Raw genomic sequence first — 25,268 nt, forward strand, 5'->3', positions numbered from 1 at the left:
ATTTCGATGCTTTGGTGCATGAGGATGATAGTTGTAAGGGGTCATCTCATGCAAACACTCATTGTTTGGGTGTTACTGATGCTTTTGATATTGAAGATACATGTCATAATGAGTTTGATTTTTCAAATCAGACCTTAGAAGATGGGAACAAAACAGAAAATGTACCTAATGGTGATGGTTCGGAGGAGAGTTTGACGGATGTGTGTGAGTCTATCTTGATAGGGGAGGTGTATGTTGAACTTGGCAAATCAGCAGCCTCTAGCATGTCATTCGAGCCACCCCACGAGGTTCATAACAAAAGTGATATAACTTCTCTTCCTCAAGATATGGCAGCCTTTGGTCAAGAAGAGAATAATGATTTGCATTCTAGACTTGAAGGTACACATAGTGAAATCATGAGTTATGATAATGTGAATAATACAATCCATCATAAATCAGATTTTGTGCATTTTGGGACAGCTGATATAGAGCAATCTCAGAGGATGAATGAAGGATGGTTGGTAAGAGCGAAGCAAGCCAAGTTGATAGTTCATCAGGCCAAGCTTCAACTTCAGCACATTCATGATACTCATCACCATATTGGTAAGGAGGAACAAGAGCTATCTAATTCTGATTTTTCAATTGATATTGGTTATTTTTTACATGGTGGTGATGGAATTGATAATGAGGCTCATAGTGGACCAACCACTAATGAGTTATCCTTGATTGGCATAGAAGGTGTTCCCAATGCACCTTTGATTTTGTCACCTCTTTCATATGATAAGGCAGCGTAGTACTTATTGATTGGTGACTTAGTTTTCTTAGATTTGACAGTCAGCTATGAAGATCAGCATGTAAGGGACTTCATTTGTTACATGGCTCAACAAAACATTTACTTAGCAACCTTTAATGAAGGCACATTAATTTGTGGAAATATAGGTAAAGTTACAACTGTTTGGAGGTCTTGGAAAAGTATTCAACACACTTTACCTGTTGGAAATTGGCTCATTGATGGATTCATATTAGCATTGATGGTTGGAAGTACTTGTGGCTTCAATTGGAGTGAAGCTCTTAGCTGCTTAGATGATGTTCAGGTTCACAACAGCAGTATAATGAGTATTGACATGATGGATGGATATGACAGTGCAAAGATTTGGGATCCTGGTATTGACATGTGTGGTGTATTTCTTTAGTGGATCCATGATGAGTTGTCTCACTTTGGGTATACAAGTGTTTATATCAGAGTAGCGCAGCGGTTGGGTGAAGCAACGTTTATCAGATTGATATGGGATCTAGTGAATTGGTTTTCAGCGTGCAGGTGCAGATTGCTTGAGGGCAAGCAATCTTCAAGAAGGGAAGATTGTAATGTCCCCTTTTCTAGGTGACATGAGATGAGCAGGGGATGACCTACCATTCGAGTTCCCGTAGGTCAATGACATGGTTAGGGGACTCATTTTGAGGGTCATGAAGCTTTGCAAAGGCTCTGTGAGCCGTTTTGGACCTTTAGACGATAGTTCCTACTTTTTAGGGAGGTCTCCTATTTTTTAGGGAGAACTGGCAGTTGATTGAATGACCACCTGGGGGACCAAGGAGTAGAGCACGATACTTTTGAGCAGTTACAGGTGTTTGGAGAGAGGTTCCTACTTTTTAGGGCGAGTCCCTACTTTTTAGGAGGAACTGTCAATTGTCTTGCAGGACTCGGACAACATGAGTGATCACAGTGCTTTAGACGGAATTCAAATTTGAGTCGCGGATTTCATGTTATGAATAAATCAGGAAATATTTTGGATTAAATAAATAATAATAAAGAGAAATAATACAATCACTTTATATTAATAAAGTGGCCCCTTGGCACATTTTCCTAGAAGTTATAACTTAAAATATGGCCACTTTTAATGAGGAATCAGACCCTCAATGGGTCAAACCACTTAGGGGAAGTATTTATTTAATAAAAAGAAACAATTTAACATGTTTTATGATGCCAAAAGTACAACCCTAACCCCAAATTCGAATTAGGGTTTGAGACATGTTAAAAAGACATTGTGGGCAGCATTTCAATTATTATTGAAGTTGTTTTTTGGAGAGCATTGGTAATTGTAGGTCTGCAATGTTTCTTGCAGGGTTGGTTTTGGGATTTGGAGACGGAAACCTTCAGATCTTGGGTGAGAGGACGGAATCCCCCTCATCTACACTACATTTATTTGTCTGGGAAGCTCATATCTTGCCAAAAAGGGCCAATTTTCTGAGCTTTGCAACTGCTACAGAAAGGAGACAATCTGATTTTCAGATCACAGCAGATTTAGAAGTCATTTCAGACTCTATTTTATTAATTTGGTTCAGCTATTCATCCTCCAGCTGAATCGTACCATTTGGAGACAGCATGGGACACCAAAGAAATAAATTGGAGGGTTTTAACTAGAATTTTTGTTACAAAAATAATTGTTAGGAGTTAATAAGAAGAATTTCAATGTTTGTTTGGGAGAATTGATTCATACTGGAGCTATAGGAGCAAATCAGTGGGTAAAAAGCACACCAAATTGGAGCTTCTCCTGGCAAGAAGTTGGAATTCCATCTGGGTCTGCATAATTCTTCGTCAATTGCTTTTGATAATTCATGCTAGGGTCAATAAAACATTTTGGAGTTGTTGTCTCATTGTGGAAGCTCCAGTTTCATCATATTCTTCAGTTCAGGCAGTAGAATAAGCCTTACGAGGCAAGCTCGGGACGCTTGGTATGTTAGTTGGCTTTGAATGATAGCATTTAACTATTCTTTGAAATTATTCATTGCTGATAAATAAATCAGAAGTCTGAAAATTTGATTCCAGTCAGTATTTCTTTATGTATTGCATTTGTATTCATTCTACATTGTCAAGTTTCAAGCATTAACCTCAAAAATCCAAAAAACGTATACGCTGGCCAAATAACTAAATTAAACAAACAAATCAGCAATCCATTCAGTGGTGGGTATCTTTCACGTGCAGTAGGTCGGGACCTTTGGAAAGAATATTTGCATGGCGAAGATGAATTCCTGGTAAAAGGATATGAAACTGGAATAGAGAAAGTGCTTTCCTAAAGTGCTTTTTCCTTTTAAATTTTAAAAAGTGCACTTTTTGGCGAAAGGGTCATATTTGACTTCCAAGTCAACTATAAACTTAAAACTTTGTGTATATGCACTTTTTGAATTATTTTGGATATGTTTTAATTACCTTTTTAGGTAGTTATTGCTCCCTTTGGGGTAGTTGCTGATATTTACCCTCCATTTATGGGTATGGGTACCTTTTGTAAGGATGAATCTGGGCCACTTGTTTAGATTAGATCTTGGCCATTCATCTATTTTTGAAGCCTATTTAAAGGGACTGGTTTTCCCTCATTTTGTAAGAAGTTCATGGATTGTTGCTGAAGCTTTGGCGAAATTTACAGGATTTAATGCAAAGTTAAGACTGTTTCAATTTCATTGTGAGTGCATGGTCTCCTTCTTCACCAATTTGAATTATTCTGTTATGTTTCTTTCAGTTCTATAGCATTTTCTAGATAAACATCTGATAGAATCCTCGTTGTTCATCCCATTAGGGACTGACTGATTGTCATTCCTTCTGCATGGTTAATCTGAACCCTTTCACATGCTTAGTTCGGTTATAGAATACTCATTGAATGAATGTTAAAGTTCTGAAGTTGTTTTTAATAGCATGAAAAACTCCATTTTCCCTTGAAGATCGCACTAGATTCACACAAATATTGTGCTTGAATGGCTGATAGTGTTTAATCTAGTTATTTGGAGGTGTCTGTCTACTTTTCTTGAATATGCTATCTTAATAATTTAGACTTTCTGTACCTCTCTTTCCCTATCCTTTTTTTTCCCCTTTTTTTCTACCAAGAAGAATCCACAGTCTTGCTGAAATAGTATCATCCGACTGAAACCAATCGATAACAAGACTGTTAGAATTTTAGGGAACTCATCAAGCAATTATCCATATCACCGTAAGTCCCCTTTGTGTTTCTAGTAAAACACATCAAACCACTGAGCAATCCCGCCGTCAAGACTTGACAATCGAAACCTTGAGGTTATCCCCTTTGATCAAACGCAAAAACAGCATTAGGGATTTCCTTATCTCAAGAGAGGATAGGATACTCAGCGAGTACATTCTAATCTGCGTTGGCCGGATGAAGTTGTAGTTCCGCGATTTTAGACACGTCAACACTTACCTATGCTTCTTAAACCTAACACATGGAGATATTAGACATTCATTGCACCAAACATGCTTCAAAACTTAGTCCCTATAAAAATAGAAGAAACCTCACCTGGAGAACCCCTATATATACCATTCCCGAAGATTTGGAGTTCTAATCTCAAAAGAATGGCGAGTTATTTACATTTCTCAGTCCAAACCCTTGAAACTAGGGTTTCAGGACTGTTTTAGGAAAATGACCACAAAATGCTTTGTACTCAATGAAAATGCACAAAGGTGGTATCAAAAGAAAGGTAATTCAGTCAGCTTTCAAATGGCACCAGTCTCACATCCTGATTCAACCGTACAAGAGAGTTGTGAACATTTTTGCAGCAATGTTGCAGGAAAATTGCAGAGAAAAGCTTTAAATTTTATTGTTTTCTTCTTCCTTTCGATGCATACATCAACAACCAACCTGCATCAAGCGAAAATGAGGCTATTTAAACTCCTTAAGCCTCATCCCAACGACCCCCAACTGATTTTCAAAAGGGGTGACCATTGGAAAGCAAAATACATAAGCTTGCATTAAAAAGATGTAAAAGTTGCATCTTTTGACAACTTTTGACCTATTCATCATATGGACTCAAAACATCGCATATACCCCTAAGACATATCAAAATAGACCATAGAACACCTATTACATCATTTCCACTCATTTTGGACACCATTGGAATGGTTTGACCAAGGTTGAGCCAATCAGGACCTTATAGGCCTATGTGACTCAAATGGCATCAAAAGCCATACAAATTGAATTGAAATGACTACAAATGGATTACAAATGGTCCAAATGGTCCTAAGGACCTTATTACATCTTAACACAAGCACAAAAAACAAAAACCATTACAAAAGCCTCCATGAGGCATCCATGTGACCAATGTGCTCCTACACCACAAGCTGTGGCCCTTTCACACTTCAATCAATAACAGTGATAATCATCTTTAAATTACATTCTCATCTATGAGTCTATGACTATGATTTCACCCCACCTTTTATTTTAGTTTATCATAGTTAATTTAATGGATTTGGCTTGCAAAGGCATGTGTGTGTGTAGGATCTAGAAGATTGCATCATTAGAATAACTGTGATATCAAACTATATTGTCTGTTTTACGAACAAGGGATACGTGCCCATTTTCAAAACATTTCAAGGATGGGGAAATGTGTCAAGGACATCCCCAAGCCATCCCCAAAAATCCAAAACCACCTGAAAACATCTTCAAAATGGGGAAGAAACAAAATAGGGGGGTGATTGATGTCCTCGTGACTGCCAAGTACATCTATGATGTCCTCCAATTGTCCCAAGGACAGGTGGTCATCTTGTTGTGACATTTTTCACACATCGCCCCATTGCAAATAGGGACCCCCCTAATTTTTCTTTTAAGGGTTTTTGTTAGAGTCTCACAACCTTCGCGGCACCATTTTGTCAGTTTTGAAAGGTTTGAGTTTTGGAAGTCATAAGTCTGTTTGTGCAAGCCATGGTCAGAACAGAGTCTAGACACCGTCAGGGTGCCTAGAAAGTCCGAAGGATGAAGATTGCAATTGATTTGAGTGAATTTGGACAACTTTCTATTTTTGGAAAGTTTTGCTTGTTTTCTTTTTTCTATTTTTTAAGAAGTTTCGTTTTTGGCACTTTAAGCACGATCCTCGAAGTGGCTATTTTAGAAAAGTTTTTCCTATTTTTTAGGGATGCTTTCTTTTTCTATTTTTGGAAAGGGGATCTAGGGTTTGCACTGTTGGCTTTGAGTTATATTCGAGAATTCCTCCAAAATTCAAGTTTTGTCCGAAAAAGCTAAGTTCCTAGATTTTAGGGATCTAGAGGGATTCAAGGATGAAAAGATGTGATTTTCAAATTTCAAGAAGATCCGAGTTGAAATGCATAAGTTATGGAGATTTTGAATCTGGTTCTCATGGAGATCAACTCTCTCCAAGTCCGCCCAGCAAGGATGTTCACATGGTCAAGGGTCTCATGAAGTCCGCCCTCAATGGTGCATACCTTCTTCCAAGTCCGCCTACCCATGGTACACAACTTTGATGAACTCCACCATGTATGAGGTGCATAAGTGTGGTGAAGTCCGCCCTCTTATAGGGAAGACAACAAGGAGGTCCGCCCATGCTGTGGTGCACAAGTCTCTTCAAGTCCGTCATGTGGTAAGGGCAAAGACATGACTAAGTCTGCCTTGAAGAAGATCGAATATGGTTCAAAGGATTGATCAACCCCACCTAGAACTTGTTTGCAAAGTGGAAGACATTTCATAAAGTTCGCTTGCCCATGGCGCACAAGTTCCATGAAGTCCGCTTGCCTATGGTGCACAACTTCCATGAAGTTCGCCCACATGTGAAGCACATTTCAAGTAAGACGTGCAAAGGTTTGATAAAGTCCGCCTAGCAATAGTAGAAGGCTTTGAAGAGAAGTGAAAGACTCTTGCCAAGTCCACCATGTAGATGGAGAAGTGGTTCTTCCAAGTCCGCCCTACCTTGAAAATCTGATCAGCAAGCAAGGAAAATATTTTACCAACTCCACCATGGTGAAGGAAGAAAAGTTTCAAAATTCGAGCTAGGGGAAAGAAGATAGTTTTAGAAAGATTCAAAATTTGGAAGAAGAAAGAAAGATGGAGTTCGATTCATGAACTCAACCTGAAAATAGAAACTTTCTCAAGGAACTAAACTCAAACTAGAAACAAAATCAGAACTTCCCCAAGCAATTGAGTTCAATTGAAATCAAAATAGAAACTTTCTTAAGAGACTAAAACTCAACAAAGAAACAAAACATGTCTAGGTTCGATGAATGGAAGAAAAATAGAAACAAATCTAGTTCGAATTTGGAAGGACTGACTGGGTTTCTAATTGCAAAGTTTGAACTTTTTAAGAATGAATCATTCATTCATTTCTCTCATTCAAGCACTTTGAATTTGGAGAGCGAGACACTTGAACAAAGATTATTTCAGGTTTTCTAAAGCATTTTTCAGAGCCTCAAGAACAGTTTGAAAATTTTCTAAGGCATTGAGAAGAAGACAAACAAGGGTTTTCATCAATTTCTCAAGGTGACAGGGGTATTCTAGTCTGTTTCCTTACCTTTTGATGAAGATTCAAGGCATCTTCGGTGATTTTCAATCTACTTTTCAAAGTTTTGGAAGAGATTTTCAGGGACTTAGTCTGATTTTCGCATATTTTCCAGAATTCGAATCTGATTTCAGCTTTAATTCACAGATTTTTGGAGACTGGGTTTCTCATTTATAGGTTTCTTGAGGACCAATTTCAATTCCAAATTCTCAAATCAGATCAAGTTCTCTGAGTATTTCCAAATTTCTAAGTGCTTACAACCTGTCAAAAACTCTAAGTTCTGAGGAATTGGAAAATCAGGATTCAGAACACAATCTGCCATCAAACCTTCAAAATTTGCACTCAAAGTTAGAATCTTAACTTAATTTTCTTTTGGTTTTGCAGATCATGGATGAAAGCTAAGGCGGGATCATCACAGAAAACACAAATGGACTTTCAAGCCAAATTCAAAATTGAAGACAAATCCACAAGCAAGGTTTGTCCGAGCATAAAGATGGCCAAAATTTGGCCAAGTATGGGAAAAACTATTTCATAGAAAGAAATTCTCAATTCCTCCATGATGGCGAAGGCATAGAAGAACTCTTCTCCAAATTCAACGCACTTCAAAGAATCTCAAAGCATCAAGAAAGAAAAGTTCTCAGACTTGGTGAAAATATAGAAAAGAATTTCAGACTTCTTGGGGAATTTCATGCATAATACCAGACCTATGGAAACAATCAGGACAACTTCTTGAAGGATTTCATCTTCTGAAGAATTAAAGACAAGCTCCCAATCAGAATCGGATGGCGACAAGAAGAATCAAATTTCCAAGTCCCAAATGATAGAGCTTCATTGTCTAATACTTCATTGTGAATTGAACAATCCAAGCGTAAGTCCCTTTGTGTATTACCAGCATATCACAACGCCCATTGACCTTATCCACGCGTCAAGACCTGACAAAAGAAACCTTGGAATCACCATATGGTCTTCTCGCAATCTTAGCATAAGCGGTGATTTTTCAAGAGAGGATAGAGTGTCTTTGGACATTTTATTATGAGTTTGGTGAATGATAAAACAAACACCAACACATCCCCACTATCCAATGCCTTTTTTTTTTTTGAAAAAAAAACTCAAAGTAATAAAAATAAATAAAATTAATCATTGTTGGTGGGCCCCCACACAAGAAGTCAGCCTAAATAGGAAAAAAACCTCATTTGAATGCTATTTGATTTCATTTTACGTTTGTCAAAAATATTGAAAATTGCAACGGGGTTTGAAGTTGAAGGAGAAACAAAAAATTTTAGCAAGGTTTGAAGGAGTTGTTGTGAGAGAAGTTGAATCCAAGGCATATTTGGTAGTGAAAGAAAAATTTACTAAAAGAGGTAAGTCATTCTATCCTTTTTATAAGCAAGGGGAGTAATTGTGAGAGAAGCTGAATCCAAGGCATATTTGGTAGTGAAACAACAATTTATTAAAAGAGTTAAGTCATTCTATCCTTTAATTTTATTTTAAATCTTAAAAGTAAAAAACGTTCAAATTTTTTTCATTTTTCAGTTTAAAGTTTCATTAAATCTCACAAAACCAACATGAGCAGTAGTGGGAATGATAGTAGTGGCAATGAACTAGAAGAAAGGGAAATAAATGCAAGAGTTTCAGCCTCATTTGAGTGTGGAAGTTTTGGGGTGGATGCGAAAAGCCACCAAATCCATTTGAGTGCCCCTCAATTGTCTTGAAACCTTATGGGCTCTTTTAACAAAGAAAACTCTTATCTGACTTATGACATTCTTGGATACCAACGAGAAAAATCAAGGTGGGGGAAGGGGGGGGTTGTCGTTGTGTCACATCTTCAAAATAGATTTTAAAGGGAGCTACACAAGGGTATGGTCTCATTTCTTGGGTGTTACAGGACATGGAATTAAGATTTGTCAAGGGCTAATGAAGGCATTTCAAAAGATGTATTGAGTTGAGGAGTCTATAATACTTCACACGCAATGGCTTGCCATTACAAATCTTTGTGGTCCAACATCAATAAGCTAGAGGTGAAAATAGATTGACCTTCATTAGCTCAAACTGATCCTATTGGATGGTGGGCATGGCAAAAGAAGGATACAGGGTACAATTAAGGATTATTTCCATTCACGACCTTTCACAAGTTGCTAGTTCCTATGCTACAAAGGGTAATTGGTCCACATATGGTTTTATCCACTCCATCAAGAGCAACAGACCACCTCTAGATGAGTTGAAAAGCTAGTGGTCGTGCGTAGTGCTCTACAATTTCAGGTCATCAAACTCCAAAGTATCAAGAAAATTACTTTACAACGGTATGTTCATCCCGAAGATGCCACCTAGGTTGATGTTGAGGCACTTGAGGGATTGGTTGGGATTACGTTGGATGAGGCAAACCCTCATAATGGTAGTGACTTAGAGGAGGACTCCGATTTTGATGCAATGTTGAGATACATATTGGGGGCAATGGTGCATTTTTTTTTAGTATTTTCATATTGTAATTGAAAGTAAAACTTTTAGCCTTCGAACAATTTGTTACAACTTGTATATTATTTTTAACAAGTATTGAAATCTAGAATGTATCTCAAAAAATATAAAACTTATTCTCTTATCTCTATTGTAATTCTTACTCCAACCTCTTGCGATCAAGATTCTATTACAAGTATAGACTTTATGTAACGTCCCCTTCTTAGTGATGTTCATTCAGTGATCTAGTGGCCTATTCCGCAGACCTGTAGGTTGTCGAAAGGAGAATTAGGGTTTCCTACTTTTGTGGAGTTCTGCACAAGCTTTCTAGGGTTTGTCAGGAGGGAATTCTTCAGTTCTTCTTATGGTTTCCTTCTGGGTTTTCCATGAACTCCAGGGTGGCATAACATGCATTTGATTCTTTTGTGAAGTAAGAATTTACTATTTTTAGTAAGTTAGGGTTTGTCTGTATGGATGATGCAATTCTACTGAGATTTCCAAGCTCTTTCTCTGGGTGCAAATATCATATTTTTCGGAGCAGTATTTCTTGACTTACTATTTTTAGTAAGTGGTTGTGTTGAGCATTTCTATTTTTAGCAGCCTCGGATAGGGTCCTGACTTAGCACAGTTCAATGGTCTTCATCGCACAGCTCCATCCTTGATTTTGGTATTGATCAGTATTGGAGTTATAAGTTATTTAATTAAATATTAATTCCTTATCCTAAGGTTTAATATTTAATTATTTTTATTATTGATTATTTGTATTGTGGGCAACTTAGGGGAAAATATTTATCTGCCATCCATATTGTTATTTTCCTAAGTTAGGCGTTGAAATTTGAAAATGCCTTAGGTTATTGTTTGAGGACTTAGGCAAGTTCGAACTTGTCTAATTATTGATTAGATACAACTTGGGCGCCTACTTTAGTAATGAAATGAAATGTAAATTGGACGCCATGTGCTAGCGAAATGAAATGCAATGACATTTGGGCGAATTTGGGAGCAATTACATTTGAATTTCAAAGGGAAAAATCTATAAATACAGGTGCTTGGCCTTTCATTTGGTATCTTGAAAAATTGCATCGTTATGCTGTCGGTTTGGCAATTGAAATCTGAGCTTCGAAGTGAGCCTTCCTAGCTAAGTGCAGTTTTGTACTTGCAAGATAGTACCTAGCTGTTTTACCTGACCTTTCAATGATATTTGCGAGTTTGTTGAAGTGTCGGATTGCTGGTTCTGCTGTAGTTCGAGTTTTGGTGTGTTTCCAGGCTGCTGGGGAAGTCATGGCTGAAGCATATTTTCATTCATAAGTCTTTGTGTGACCCCCTACTGCTTTTGGGTATTGGCTCCTTGGTTTTCGATGTCCTAGGCGATTATTCCTGTAAGTTTGCATTGGTTTTCGTGGTGTATTGAAATTTATCTTGCGAATCGAACTTATGCTTTGGTACCCCCTATGTTGGAGGTGCTTTGGGTTGTGCGTCTTGGGTTTGGGGCATTGTTAGTTGTTGTTTATCTATTCTATCCTTATCGCCTTCTTTGTATCTTTCATTTGCATCTAGTTTGGGGGTTTTCCGTTGAGTATAGAGAAAGATATGAGTGATTTGGTGGGTTTTCAGCTTGATGTCATAAAATTACAGATTTCTAGAAGTTGGTGTTTGGGAGTGTCTTTCGTAGTGTGAGTAGGTTAGTTGATTTGGGAATGATTTGGGGTGTTTTTGGGTAAGTTTGGAGAGAGAATTGAGCGTTTCTTAGTTTCTTCTGCGTGTTATTGATCCTAGGATTTCATAAATTCATGTTCAAGGATCTTTTGGGAGTTAGTAACTGTTTGAAGAAATTTATCAGCATTGGACAGCATTACTTCTCTATTCTATCTCTCTATTTTATATTGTAAGGTTAAGTAGTAGTACTACTAACCATTTTTGGATTGTAAGCATTCCCATTGGAAAGTGGAAGAGGCTGGCTTGCCGCCTATATTTTGATATTTGTTACTTAGTCCTCCCGCTACATAAGCGGTTGAGTGATATATGTTTGTAATGGTCCTCCTGCTGCATAAGCAGTTGAGCGATGTTTATTGTAATGATCCTCCTGCTACATAAGCAATTGAGTTGAGCTTGTTTGGTGTGTTCAGCCCTCCCGCTGAAAAATTGCGGTTGAGTGATTCGTGTTTTGGGAGTGTTGTTCTTTTGGTTGGTTTACTGCCAAGCTTCCTGATTCACCCACCCACTGGATAAGCGGAAGGGGCTGGCTTGCTGCCCATTATTGTATTCAGCACTTCAGCAGATTATTACTAACAATCCCCTGCTACCATATGCTCTCACCCTCCCAGTCTATGCTCTTGGTGATCAAAAGGTGTAGGGTTCCCTTCAGCTGTTTGGATCTCTGTAATGTCCCTACTAGTTAGAGATCATTGTCCTGCAAAACAGATTGTTAGAACACAACAAAAATATATATAAATAACTAATCTAATTTGCAATTAAAGTTCAATTACTTAATTAACACTACTTTCAATTCTTTAAAATAAAAAGGATACGAATGCCATACGAAGATATGTCCTTAGGCAGATGTGAAGCTCGCCTTCTTGGAACCCATCTTGGTTCCAAGCCATCCAGGAAATCAAAGGTGAATTTGATTTCTGTCTTTGATGTAATTTCTTACACCCAAGCCAGGAAATCAAAAGTTAATTTGATTCCTGTCTTGGATGTAACTTCTTACACCCAAGCCATCCAAGAAATCGAAGGTTAATTCGTTTCCTTTCTTGGATGTAACTTCTTACACCCAAGCCATCCAAGAAATCGAAGGTTAATTCGATTCCTGTCTTGGGTGTAATTTCTTACACCCAAGCCATCCAAGAAAGACCATATGTCAATTCCTTGCCTTGGATGATGCATCTCATCAGCCAAGTCCATCAGAGGGGACCGGCCAGATCCATCTCTTCTTGGATGAACTTAGTCAACCAAGCCAAATATATGCATATAGATATTCAGTATATACTGCCTACCAGGGACTATCATAATCCCTCCATTAGCCTAAAGGAATTTCTTCCCTACAGCCTCCATCATATAATCACATTAATATTACATTTTATAATTCATTACTATTTTCCATTCCATAATTTACATATTCTTTAATCTTTCTAATGATCCTAAATATACATACATATTCTACATAGATTCCTATCTTTATTGCTACATTCATATAAGTAATCATTAGAGATATATGTATTCATAAAAATGCATTAATATATATGTGTGTGTGTGGCACACATGTCCACACACATATATACCTTAAGACTTCTTAACCCCTCTTACCTGTACGCAGATTGTAGCCTGAGGTTAAAGTTCGCACTGTAGATGTTGCCTGCAGATTGGGAGGCATACCACAAAGAACACAAATGTTACTTCCTGTAACTTGATAACAATTCTGATCTGATCTTATCAATGCTGATCTCACTAGATGCTTTTGATTCCTTCCCTTTATATCTCTCAATTTGAGGGAGAGGTCACACCTCTTCATCATGTATGCCCCTTGGCAAGAGACACACCCTCTCACCATTATCACCCTTTGAAAGAGTGCAACTCTTCATTATTTCTACCATTTGAAAGGGACACAACCTTTCATAATCAAATCTGCACTTATTATTTAAATCAGATCTGCACTTCTCATTACCAAATTATCCCCCCTTCAAATGAGGTTTTCTTCTCCCTTTTATATATCATTGTTGAGGGAGTCACAACTTTTCCATTGATGTCTTTTGACTTTTCATTAACTTAATTAATTTTTAATTAATCATATTTAATTATATCATTTTATATTTTAATTTTATTATTATCATTTATTATTAAATTCTATTTCAAAGTGGGGATATTATTATAATTTTTTATTAAATTCTATTTCAAAGTGGGGATATTATTATCATTTATTATTAAATTCTATTTCAAAGTGGGGATATTACAATCTCATTATTCTAACCCTAACGGGTGATTGGTGTGATTGTAATCTTGCTATTGAAAAATTTAAAAAAAATCAGGGGAATATTACACTTTAGTACTTACCATTCTTTATTTTTAATTTTATTTTAAATTGTGTTGGTTTTCTCTCTGATTTCATAACAAGTTGCAAGTTCTTCCGTTCAATGGAATTGGAGTACACAATGCATACTCCTTTATCCACTCAATGAAGCATAACTTGTTTGTTGGATATTTTGTCATTGATGTCAAAGGATGATGACCAAGGTTGTCTAGCAATTGTTTGTTGAGCTTCTTGGCTGCTTGGTTGAGCTAATTGGTTCCTTGGTCGAGCTACATGGCTACTTGATAAAGCTACTTGGTTGCCTAGTTGAGCTACTTGGTTGTCTGGTTGAGCTACATTTGAGCTACTTGGTTGTCAGTTTGAGGTGGCTACTTGTACAAGTCAACTGCTTGCTGGCTTTTCTTACCAAATCAAATTGACATGTCATCTGTTGAATGTTCAAAAGGACTTTTTTTTAGTGTAGTCAAATTTAATATTGTGGACTTCAATGTTTTGAATATGGCAGCTCAATGTGGTATGGCCACTTGACGCAGTGCTTACTAGACTGTGTCAGGAATAAATGAAAGGTGTTTTTGGAACCAATCCTTTTCACCCCATTGGCACGATGGTTTGCTTCTAATAACTTATGTATCTCTGAGTTGGTGCTCATTTGGTAATTGAAGCCTATTGATATGTCGTGGTTTTTTACTCGAAACGGTTTTCCATGTGAAATTCAATGGTTGCATCTTGATGTTTGCTCTCTTTATGTTTTATGTGGTTATGTGCATTTTAAAAGTTTAAAATGTTGATGCACTCCCCCCTCTCAGTATTTTGTGTGCTTTTCACTGTTGACTACAAAAAAATGTAGAAGACTTGGTTAGTGTCCATTCCAATTTGTGTCTTCTATCGCATAAGCAAGAAGACTACAAGGAATGGTCAACAAAGCATTGGGAGATAGTAACTAAGTGTACCAACTTGGATGCATCTATTCAAGAGCCTGCTAGAGCCACTATAGATGATGAGACTGTAGTGGGAGTGGCAATGCATTTACTTGTGGTTCAAATAATGTTGAACTTGAACCAAACGATGAGCTTGATCTAGATCCTTTTGATGATTGATGAAGATTGAAGACAATTATTATTTTTTATTGTATTTATTTCAATTTTGAAATTGTATTGATTTTTGTTTGAATTGTGACCCTAGTCATATAATATATGTATTATATGGCATATGACATATTATTGAAATTCCAAACTATAAATTGGCATTTAATATTTATTTTTATGACTACCATTTTGGCATTTGGTATTGATCAATGATGAAGTATCCTACTATCAAATGTATTTACAATTTGTATATTTTGTATGTTTTGTACACACCCAAACATACTGTTGATGGCGAAAAAACTTCAGCTTTTGATCAAGGCAGAATAGAATGCTAAGCATATCCTACCCTCTTGAATAAGGAGATCTCTAGTGTTATTTGGGTTGGTCACGGGAGATAGCCTCGAGGCTCATGTAGTCAGGTCTTGACTAGCTAAGGATAACTCGATGTTGATGTGTATTGTTGGTAAACACGAGGGAACTTATGCATTTTACGCTAGCCTGCATCTAGTATGGCTATCTGGTGATGCTTTACTTCTCAAATTAGAGAAAATAAATAGCAAAGAGATAGGGTTTAGGGATCCAAAGGACAACGATAGTAACAGTTGGTGTTGTGGGTAGGCAGATATCGAATAAACTAGTTCTTGCTCAGCCAAAGATAAACTCACAACTCTACAAGAATAGTGCAAGCTCCAAAGGGGATGATAGATTTTCAAACCACGAACACTCATTTGGATACCCAATACTGGTGCAACCCCAAACAAATGCTCACATTTCAACTAAGAGCAATAATAGGTTTAGACTAATCATATACAAAGACTTACAATCAACAAGCCCCCACTGGTATGAACCTGAAATCAAATCAAATACCCTCACACTTCACCAAACCACTAAACTTTAATTAGCCAAATGGAGAGAAACCATGCAAACAAGTTAGGGCAAATGACAAAACAGCATATTTCAATGCTTTATTCATCTACTAAAACTGTCATTACAACAATTTATGTCCAACAATCCTACTCTATTCTAATTCTAATTACTGCTACTTCTAAAACTCTAACTGTCTAACTTTCTAAACTTCTAACCCTTTACAATGAGAGGCACTGGCCTTTTATAGGTTTTATATTCTGAATCAGTGGCCAGGATTCAATCCATCCAATGGCTCTGATTTGCCTTCTAGAAGTCCTAACATCTTTTTGGTTAATGGTCTCAACAACCATCAACCATCTTTTCAGCTACTTACAACTATTTTCAATTAATCCCACTAGAAGACAAATTTTCACTAGGCTCAAGGCACAAAAAGGTGAATCTGGTAGCTAGGAAATAACTAACTTGTGCCCCCCCTTTTGGATTGCATTTAATTGGGCCCACAAGTAGTCATCTTAAAATAAAGCAATTGCTTTTACAATAAATTTATTTTTTGTTATCTCCAGCTGTCCTTTTTTTGTTTTGTATGTCCTGTAGTGTTCTATACATGCCTCTGTCTTTCAAAATCTTGGAAACAACGCCATCCAACACACTGCTATACGATTCTTCCTTCAATCCCTCACCCTGACTTTTCTCATGTTGCCCTGTCAATGGTAGGGGTCCTTGCTCATCCAACCCTTCTTTCTTCGCCCTTTGGCTCCACTCGCCAACATCTTCAGGATGCTGCCTATGGAATTATCTCTTCTAGCATTATCTTAGGGATCCCCCAACTCAATCGATATTCTAGAAGATAGTGCTTCATCTCAATCATCTCCACATGGCCTCCTTTGAGTCCTCCATTCTGCATGAACACAGAGATCAAGGATCAATTATCATTTCACAATCTGCTCATTCCCCAGAGGATTTGAACATTATCATGCCCGAGAGGGTCTTTGACTTTGAGGAAGTGAAGAACTGTATAGGTTTGGGATGAATGAGAGAAACACTCTACAAGTGAAGACTTTGCTTGATTTTGAGCTTTAATCAGCACTAGCCTTAAGTTGGTCTAGGAAAGGCCTTCGATGCCTTCAATCTCACCTCAACCGTAACAAGCAAACATAGGAATGAAAACTCTGCATTGGGAGGGTCACGAGGACCATGTTTTAGTGCCACCGAAATTTGGGAAGAAATGCACTAAACTAGGCCTAAACTTCGGACTTTTCCATGGGATTTTCAAGCCATAAGTTTAGAAAAGGCCCAAATCTTTTATGCCTCTAGTGAATTTCGGTGTTTTCTTTAGGATTTTCCAAGGGACTTGCAAACAAAAAGGTTTAAAAATGCTCAAATTTCTTCAAATTTTGATCAACTTTGGTATTTTTTTAATGATTGGCAAGCATAAAGGTCTGAAAGTGCCGAACTTTATTCAAACATTGGTCAAGTTAGGTGCTAAGTTTGGTGTTTTCAAGTGCTTTTAAATGCAAATGGTTTGGAAAAATTCAAATTTTGCCTAGGGAAGGGCCTGAACTTTTGGAAGGTTTAGGGAATAAAGTTGTTCTTTTGACATACCTTGCTTCTCTTTCATCGATAATATCCTTTAAACATATAGATTTAATGCTGCCATTCTTTGATCATGTTTAGGTGGGGGTCTTTGATGTCTTTGTTTGATGCTTGGTGGCACAAGATACATGATATTGGAGGAAAACATGACTTTTGGCCTAAACTTCGGCCTTTTCTTCGGACTTTCCGAGACAGAGATCCTGCAAACACCGAAATTTGCTATGCTATGGGGAACTTCGGTAAAAAGTTGAGATTTGGAAAGCAAGAAGTTTGATAAACACCGAAATTTTTGGTGAAAGTTTGCTATTTTCCAAGGGATTACAAGGTTTAAAATTTAGTAAATGTAAAACTTTTCTCAGGTCAAAACTCTGAACTTGCTTCAAGAGAGCATAAACTTTGGTCCTAAGTTCTAGGCATTGGAAGGACATTGAAAACATGATTTATTCATTCTTCCCCTTGGCCAAACCTAAGTTCCAAACCAAACTTAGGCCTTGGAAGAACCTTGAAACAGCAAAAAGCCTGATTTTGATGCATATCCCAGAGCTCCCTCTCTCTCTCTCTCTCTCTCTCTCACACACAAATAGAAGGGCAAAAGAAAAAGAAGGGAGTCCCTGTCGAAGACAGGGAGGGTGTGCACAGCACAACACATAACATACCCAAGAAAAAAAAATTATACTGATGTACCCATATCTCGTACCCGTAGCAAAACCGACAACTTAGCAAAAAAATATATACATATTAAATATTACTATGTCTCCTTATGAGTTCATGGGAGAGACTAACAATAATTAACAATCCCAGGATATCTCCAAACTTGTAAATATTGGGCAGTTGCATGAGGCAAGACAATACAGTTACAAAGAGAAAGAAATAGCTATTTTAACAGATACGTGGTTTTGTAAAAGAGTTAAGAGGAGTTTCTTTGCCATTAGGAAACTATTCTGTAAAGCATACCTGCACAGAAACCTCTTTTAGTGAGGAATCCTCTGCAAAAGGATTTGCAGCTTTGACACCAGGTGGAAGTTTAGTATCAAACATCATTCGGGCCAATTTTGTGATGGCAACTGGATTATCCGTAGCTTTCGTTGAAGATCGTATCCCAAGATCCCTGCATAATTTATAATCCAAATGATCTAAAATAAATGTACACAGATCAAATCCACTTAATATCTACTGGTTGCTTAACAGAAAGTTATCAAAAATAAAATGTTTGGTGGAACTGCCACTAAAGAACATTATAGAGCACTACTGTATCCATGAACCAAATAGAGAACATGGAATTCACTTCAATTGTTTACTTCCTAGAACTATTTCCTTCTGTGTAATCTAGATTAAAACATTCAGAAACATAAACAATTGAGGTTAGAAGTTGGAAGCTATTGAGAGATAAGTGGAGTACTCAAAACTTTTCCCTACTTTCAGGGAATCACCAGACACAAGTGCCACTATTAGTCTTGCAAATTGAATCCTAAGATCATCTGGTAACTCCTTCACTTGTCCATAATCTAATAATGCAACCTGCATAAACAACGGAGCATTCAGAACTTCAAGAATGGCCCAGAGCCTGAATCATAAAATTATTGTACTCTAAACATAAAGATCTCTATAGATTTATTAAAACTGACTACCAAAATTGCAAGAAGTAAATATAAAATCCAAAACACATAGATACAACAAAATTGTTGGTAAATGGTTTATAATGTGAAAACTACAACAATGGGGGCATAAATAACAGAAATACAAATTTGCACAGCATACGCTACTTGAAATGCCAAGTAAACATAGAAAAATAATTCAATACATATTTAAAAGATAAATTTTCTTGAGGAAAAAGGTATGTTGCTACTCCAAGATATGTCGCTTCTGTATGCAGCTAATTCAGATAAACCATTCCCAGAAATGGTATTACTGATACCTTCAATGTGACCTAAAACTATTATAAAAACTTCCCAAAATACACTTATAAGGGAAAAAGTGGATATCTTTGTGAAAGTCTTCTTTATAATAGTTTTGCATATAGAAGTACCACTTGCCTTAGTCTCTTTGTTTATCAAAATATTGCCAGGATGCGGATCTGCATGGAAGAATCCACTCTTCAATATCATTTGCCCATAAGCTGTAGTTAAGTCTTTCAAAATACTCCTGCATGCATAAAACTTCAATTGATTTTAGAACAAAGATGCCCAGAGGAAGACATATCTACATAACTGATTTTGGCCTAATCTATTGAGTGACCCATCTAACTCATTCTCAGAAAAATAATACTCAGTTCGGAATCATAGACGCCTTGAGATATATGAGATATATGGATATTAATTAGAGGATATAATCCAAATAACTTGGGCAAATCTCAAGACGAATCTGACTCTGAGAGGCCAAACAAGAAATTCTAACAGTGATGCAAGATAAGATCAAATATCTCAACAAATATGCTGATTAATGTAGTTATGTGTAGCCTTACTTGTCTAAAGTAATTATCCTAAGACTGTCAAAATCAATGAAAGCCATCCAAAAGGCTCTATTTCCCTTTGACAAAGCACTACCTGATATCGAATTAAGGTTATAGCCCAAATTAAACTTCATGTAAAGTCTCTTTTATATGTAACTTTTCAAGGATATGCATAGTTAGCATCTCACACAATTGCTATTCTAGAAGATCGTTGAGCATAAGATACTATGATATACATCACATAATCTTAGAATCTTTAAGAAATATCAGCCTGATTCAAGAACATTAAAATGATCAAACAAGGTATGTGGAAAAAAATTATAGTCAGGAGTAAATATCAGCTTAACACAATATGAACCTGCGTACAAAGCAAAAGGAATACTGTAGACAAATACATGCAAAGCTGCAAATGAGGACTGTTGCTCATATCAAGGGAAAACCCACAAACAAAATTACATTTAAGAATTTCGCCATTCCTCAAAGACAAACATGATCAAATAACAAAAGTTATATGCCTTCATGCACATTTGTGTGAAGTCAGAAAAACTTAGAAATTAAAACCCGTAAGCCTTTAACAATATGCTATAAAATCCTAAACCACAATTCTGTAACAAGATTAGAAAAAATTTAGTAGAGGAGCAAATGTCAAGAATATGAAGCACGCATGAGGATACAATGAATGAAAGCAGAGAAGGATATCAGAAAAATTGGCAAACATGGATGGTAACCACCACGGAATTAGGGGAGATCAGTTAGGAAGTTTTATAAATAATGCTGTTGGACATTGATGGCAAAGTGGAAACTGGTGCCAAATGATTAGGAGCAAGATCAGACCTGTCCAAGGAAATTCACCCATTGGGCGCTTACGATCTTCAGATTGAAGAGATGAAAAATCTTCAAGTAAGTTTAGAAGACTCTTACATCCTACCAGAAGTTAAAAATATTATCAAAATCATGCTAAGATGTGTATATTCATGGTGGTTTGGTCCTCAATGAAAACAATTTTAGGATGGATATCATGAATGGAGGGTTAGGAAAAAGCCAGAGGCTAGACTTATAAACAAAGGCTTCTTTGTGATAGTTTTCAAATATCCCAAAATGGTGAGATTTTCAACAATGTTACACCTTGGTTCCTTAAAAATTCAGGGCTATACTAGACTTTGATTATCTTATTTTAATCTGTAAATTAGTTGATTGCTCAGGTCCTCGTATGAGTAGGAATGTAGGAATTACCACCAGAACTATAAAAGGAAGAAGGCTCAAAAAAATAGAAGTGATCGGTGAGGTAATCAGTACAGCTAAAGCTACTTCAGAAGATACCTTGGATTAAATACCAACTTGTGTGTAAGATGGACCTATCAAAACAGGTGTGTAAAGAAATTAGAATCAAGACCTCAATGTGGACATGATTTATTAAAATAATATTGTAATATTGATATAATGGTCATCGTAGTTAAAAAATTTTGCATATGAACTCATGATGATAATTTCTAGTAGTATCAAAGAATATCAACCAACTGATCTTGATAAGGTTGATCCTGAATCAGAAAGGGTAGCTGCTATTGATAAGCCAATGCTTTTAGAGGGAAATTTGGCCAGTTTGGATAAAGGCATTAGGTAAACATGATTAAATGCATGAAAATCAAGACATTGAATCGTCAACTTTGTATTTTGGAGACTCGGTCTCTAATGTTTAACATTGTATTATAAATTGCAATTGACTCAATCTATAAATATTTGTGATTGGCAACATTGAACAAAATCAGTTTTAATTGACAATGTAATTTCTTATCTCTATGTACTCTATTTAACATAAAAAACTATTTTCTACTTTCACAATATAACACTGTTTTTAGGTTTCCAAAATTTTCTAAATTTTTTCCCATTTTAAACTCAGTTAATTGAACTCCATTTACACTTATGCCAAACCATGTCAATGATATATAAAAGGAATGCTACTATAATATGTCCTATCACTTTGGCATCGTGCTTTTAGGACATTTTTTGGTTGAGGCACACCTTGAGTAAATAAGAGTGCCCCCTGGGCAATCCTATCAGCTTTGTATTTTGTCCATCAAGGTTCTTTAACCCTAAGGTTTACTTGGGGAAAAAAGTATCAATATTCTTCCTTGATGGTACATGCATCTGTTTTGTTCAGATTATGAATGCAAAAAAGGTAGAAATTCTTACCTCTTAACTACCATTGCCATTTTACTGTTTGGACTTATCCCCTTTTTAGACATCTCATCTCCTAGACGCATAATAGGGGTCCCTTCTATAAATTCCATAACCAGAACTCTCCTGATACATCATGAACACCAAAATTAGAATTAAAATATTTGGTGCTAAAATGTAAAATATAATTCTTAGATTCAATGTGCAGCTTTAATTATAGATAAAAGGATGAGAACTAATAGAAAAATTAATAGAAAACTATAGACATCACATCCACATTTCATTCCTGTTATAGCTCATTGATTTTAATGTGCCAATAATCTAAATCCGTTGTCCTATATGTTTGCACATATAAGTAGTGTTCTAAATAGCGAGCATGCATACAATATCAAACTTAAAGCTAATTGTATAATGAATGTTATGCCAAAAACAAAATTAAATAATAACAAAGATTCATATCAAAACGTATATGACTAATAAGTTGGCAATATTATCACATAGAACATAAGCTACAAGAATGCATTGCTTTCCGGTTCCCTACTGGTGGAAATGGATGCATATGCAATGTAGTACAAAGGAATAGAGTACTCCCGAAATATTATACCAAAAATGAAGCCTATGGAGACACAAATGCTTTATTATAGTAGAAAAGGGTATTTAGCCTAAAAGCCATGGATGGGGGCTCTAATCAGCAAGCTTGGAACCCCGTATGACATTCTAACTCAACATGAGGAGACAAGGGTGAGCTAGCCCAGAGGAAAAAAGTGGAGTAGCCTCATGAAATTTCATGCAATGTCTCATCTCAACTGTCCTTGAACGTGGAAATGAAGGCAGAAATTATTGAATATGAAGGAAATAATGCTGACAAACTTAACAATTCATATGTGCAGTTTAAGGGGTATATTTTAAACTTCCTCAAATGAAGAACAACAATTTTTTTTCACACAGTTCTCTACTTCATCTTCTCATTTTGTGGCAAAGTTATATCCATTCCTTGGTTTTGAAGAATATATATACTGGTAAAATTCAATGTAAGAATTTTAAGAAATTAGTACAATCTCAGTTCTATCCATTTTTTTATTAAGAAAAAGAATGAGAGTACATTCCAGTATCAAGTCCACACTCCTTTACTGGTGCTTTGATACTTGATTCTGAATGCCAACAAAAACTTGATTAAATCTTACATTTGACCACCATCATGGGCATCTAGGCAATTCAAAACAACACAATCACATGAATATGCTGAAATTGTAACACAAACATCACTTGTTACCATGAAGCTCATGTTCTCTGATATGATGAAAAACCCTTATATGCTATTCATAATCCGACTTCTCTACTGCTTGACAAATCTATCACTATGGTGCTTGAAATCACACCTCAAACCTGCAACAACCTTGTCAATATCAGCACTGAATTGCTTTATGACTCAGCTGCCTGTGTATAAATTTTTGGCCTTCCTGTTTTTCCCCTCTGCACCCCTAAGACTGATTTTTTGCTTTTAAAGCACTTGCTTCGGCACCAAATTTTGAAGTCGGCAAACTGTCCTTTAGGCAGTTTCTTAATAGCTGCAGCACTCAAAAATTGTGACCTTTGTTCTTTTAACTCCCTTTTATCACCCATGCTGGATGCTAATCACTTTTACACTCTACCATCCCCTAATCGATGTTTATTAATGCTTACACCACCTAAATTGTGTTTTTTTCTTCTTGGTGTCCTTTTGTCATGTCATTGCTAGCCCATGTAGAACTTTTTTTGTGGCATTGCCACTTAAAAATGTGATTTCCTTGTTTCTTTTCACTTCACATGCTATTTGTGTTTTCTTAAGTCATTTGCCACCTCTTTGTCATGCTTTTCTAATTGCAACCCCACCTAAAAGGTGCAACATTTAGTTTGATTCATCTCCGTCATTCTCACGGTTCCCTCATCCCTTTGCCACCTCACTCTTGCAGTTTTATAATGGCACAGCCATCTAAAAAGTGTAAATATTTACTTGTTTACTATTTCTTGAGATTGGCAGAATTTCATAATGGTTGTGCCTTATGCTCTCATTGTGACTTGCCACTATTTGTTATCATTTATCCCTAGCATTGCAATCTCAAATGTGTGCCACACTTCTTCTTTTCCCTTTGCTAGTATTGCCATTTAGATGCGATGCTGGAGAGTTATTTAACATATTTTGTCATTGTGGATCAAAGGCTTCAACCCTCATCCTCTTCCATTTTGTGTTGAAGCCTGCAATAGCTAAGAACTTCATTGTCTTTCACTTGGCATGATGCAACCTCAATTAATCTGCGAGAATGTTAGTTAAAAAACTAAAGCAAGATAGGACAATGTGGAACTCGACAAGTGAGGAATTTAGTTGAAATTGATAACGTGGAACAAAAGATTTAATTTAAGACTACAAAACTAATTTGAGGACCATAGAACCTTAAAAAATTTGAATAAAACTTTGGCAATGTCTTATTTGCAAGCAATAGAGTCAAGCCTATTTTAGTACTTAAGCTAAAATGGAACAGTAAACAAACATGTCGCATTAAAGGAAAAAACATTACAACATAATGAGCACAAGAAAAGACAACTATCTACCTACAAATGGAAAGGAGGCATTGGCTAGATGAAGCCTTTAATGAGTTAGGAAAAATAACAACTCCTCCACTTGAGTTGAGGTTCTAACCATTGCAGCTCATATCTTGAAATCTTCTGTAATGTCCCCTTTTTAGCGCAACATGATATGGGGTGTCGTTAGCCTATTCTGACATGGTCCCGAAGGCTAACAAGGACATTGATGGGATCCTGAGGTGTTTTGGCCTAGGTGTTTTCGATTTCAGGCCAATTGGTGCTGCTTTGACAGGGTTTCTAGACACTTACTATTTATAGTAAGTTAGTCTCCAAGCAGTGACTTGAAATTTTTAGTGTTTCCCTGGTTGGCATAACTATCAGTAAAAATATTTGAAAGCGACAATGATTTAAAGGGATTATCAACAATGTTTTAATATTTAACGATAAAGTGTAAAGTTAAATTAAATATTTAACTTTATCGTTATTTTACAAGGTTGGGAATATAAAGTAATGTTTAAAATATTAAAAGTTCCCTTTAATGGTACATTGTGGGAAATAATATTTTATTCTAATTGTATTATCCCACATTTACGAAATGAAGTGTTTGCATCCAGGGAGAAGATATAAATGGAGGTTGAGAGCTCTCTTTTGGGGGAGGCTGGGATGAATTAATGTTATGCTGTTGGATTTCGTAGAAATCTGATTATTGGGCTTGGAGGACGGAATTCCTCTTTGCTAGCATTCTCTTCGCTGTTGAAAGACACAGTCAGGAGGATTAATGGTGTTTTCATTCAGGAAA

General features: G+C 36.4%; 1 protein-coding gene across 3 annotated transcripts in view; it reads right to left on the reverse strand.

The window, feature by feature from the left end:
- Nucleotides 1-25,268, reverse strand: part of LOC131030391 (uncharacterized) — a 208,251-nt gene that overhangs the window by 39,298 nt on the left and 143,685 nt on the right. For 2 of the 3 annotated variants that reach the window (XM_057961196.2, XM_057961193.1), the window contains 4 exons: nt 21,923-22,033; nt 19,317-19,425; nt 18,683-18,801; nt 18,238-18,391 (listed from right to left, as the gene is read on the reverse strand). In XM_057961196.2, coding sequence (XP_057817179.1) covers nt 18,238-18,391; nt 18,683-18,801; nt 19,317-19,425; nt 21,923-22,033 — 493 coding nt within the window. The remainder of the gene's footprint in view (nt 1-18,237; nt 18,392-18,682; nt 18,802-19,316; nt 19,426-21,922; nt 22,034-25,268) is intronic. The other variant, XM_057961195.1, reaches the window with a different exon arrangement.

Source organism: Cryptomeria japonica, chromosome 7 (genome assembly GCF_030272615.1).
Source record: "Cryptomeria japonica chromosome 7, Sugi_1.0, whole genome shotgun sequence".
Taxonomy (NCBI): Eukaryota; Viridiplantae; Streptophyta; class Pinopsida; order Cupressales; family Cupressaceae; genus Cryptomeria; species Cryptomeria japonica.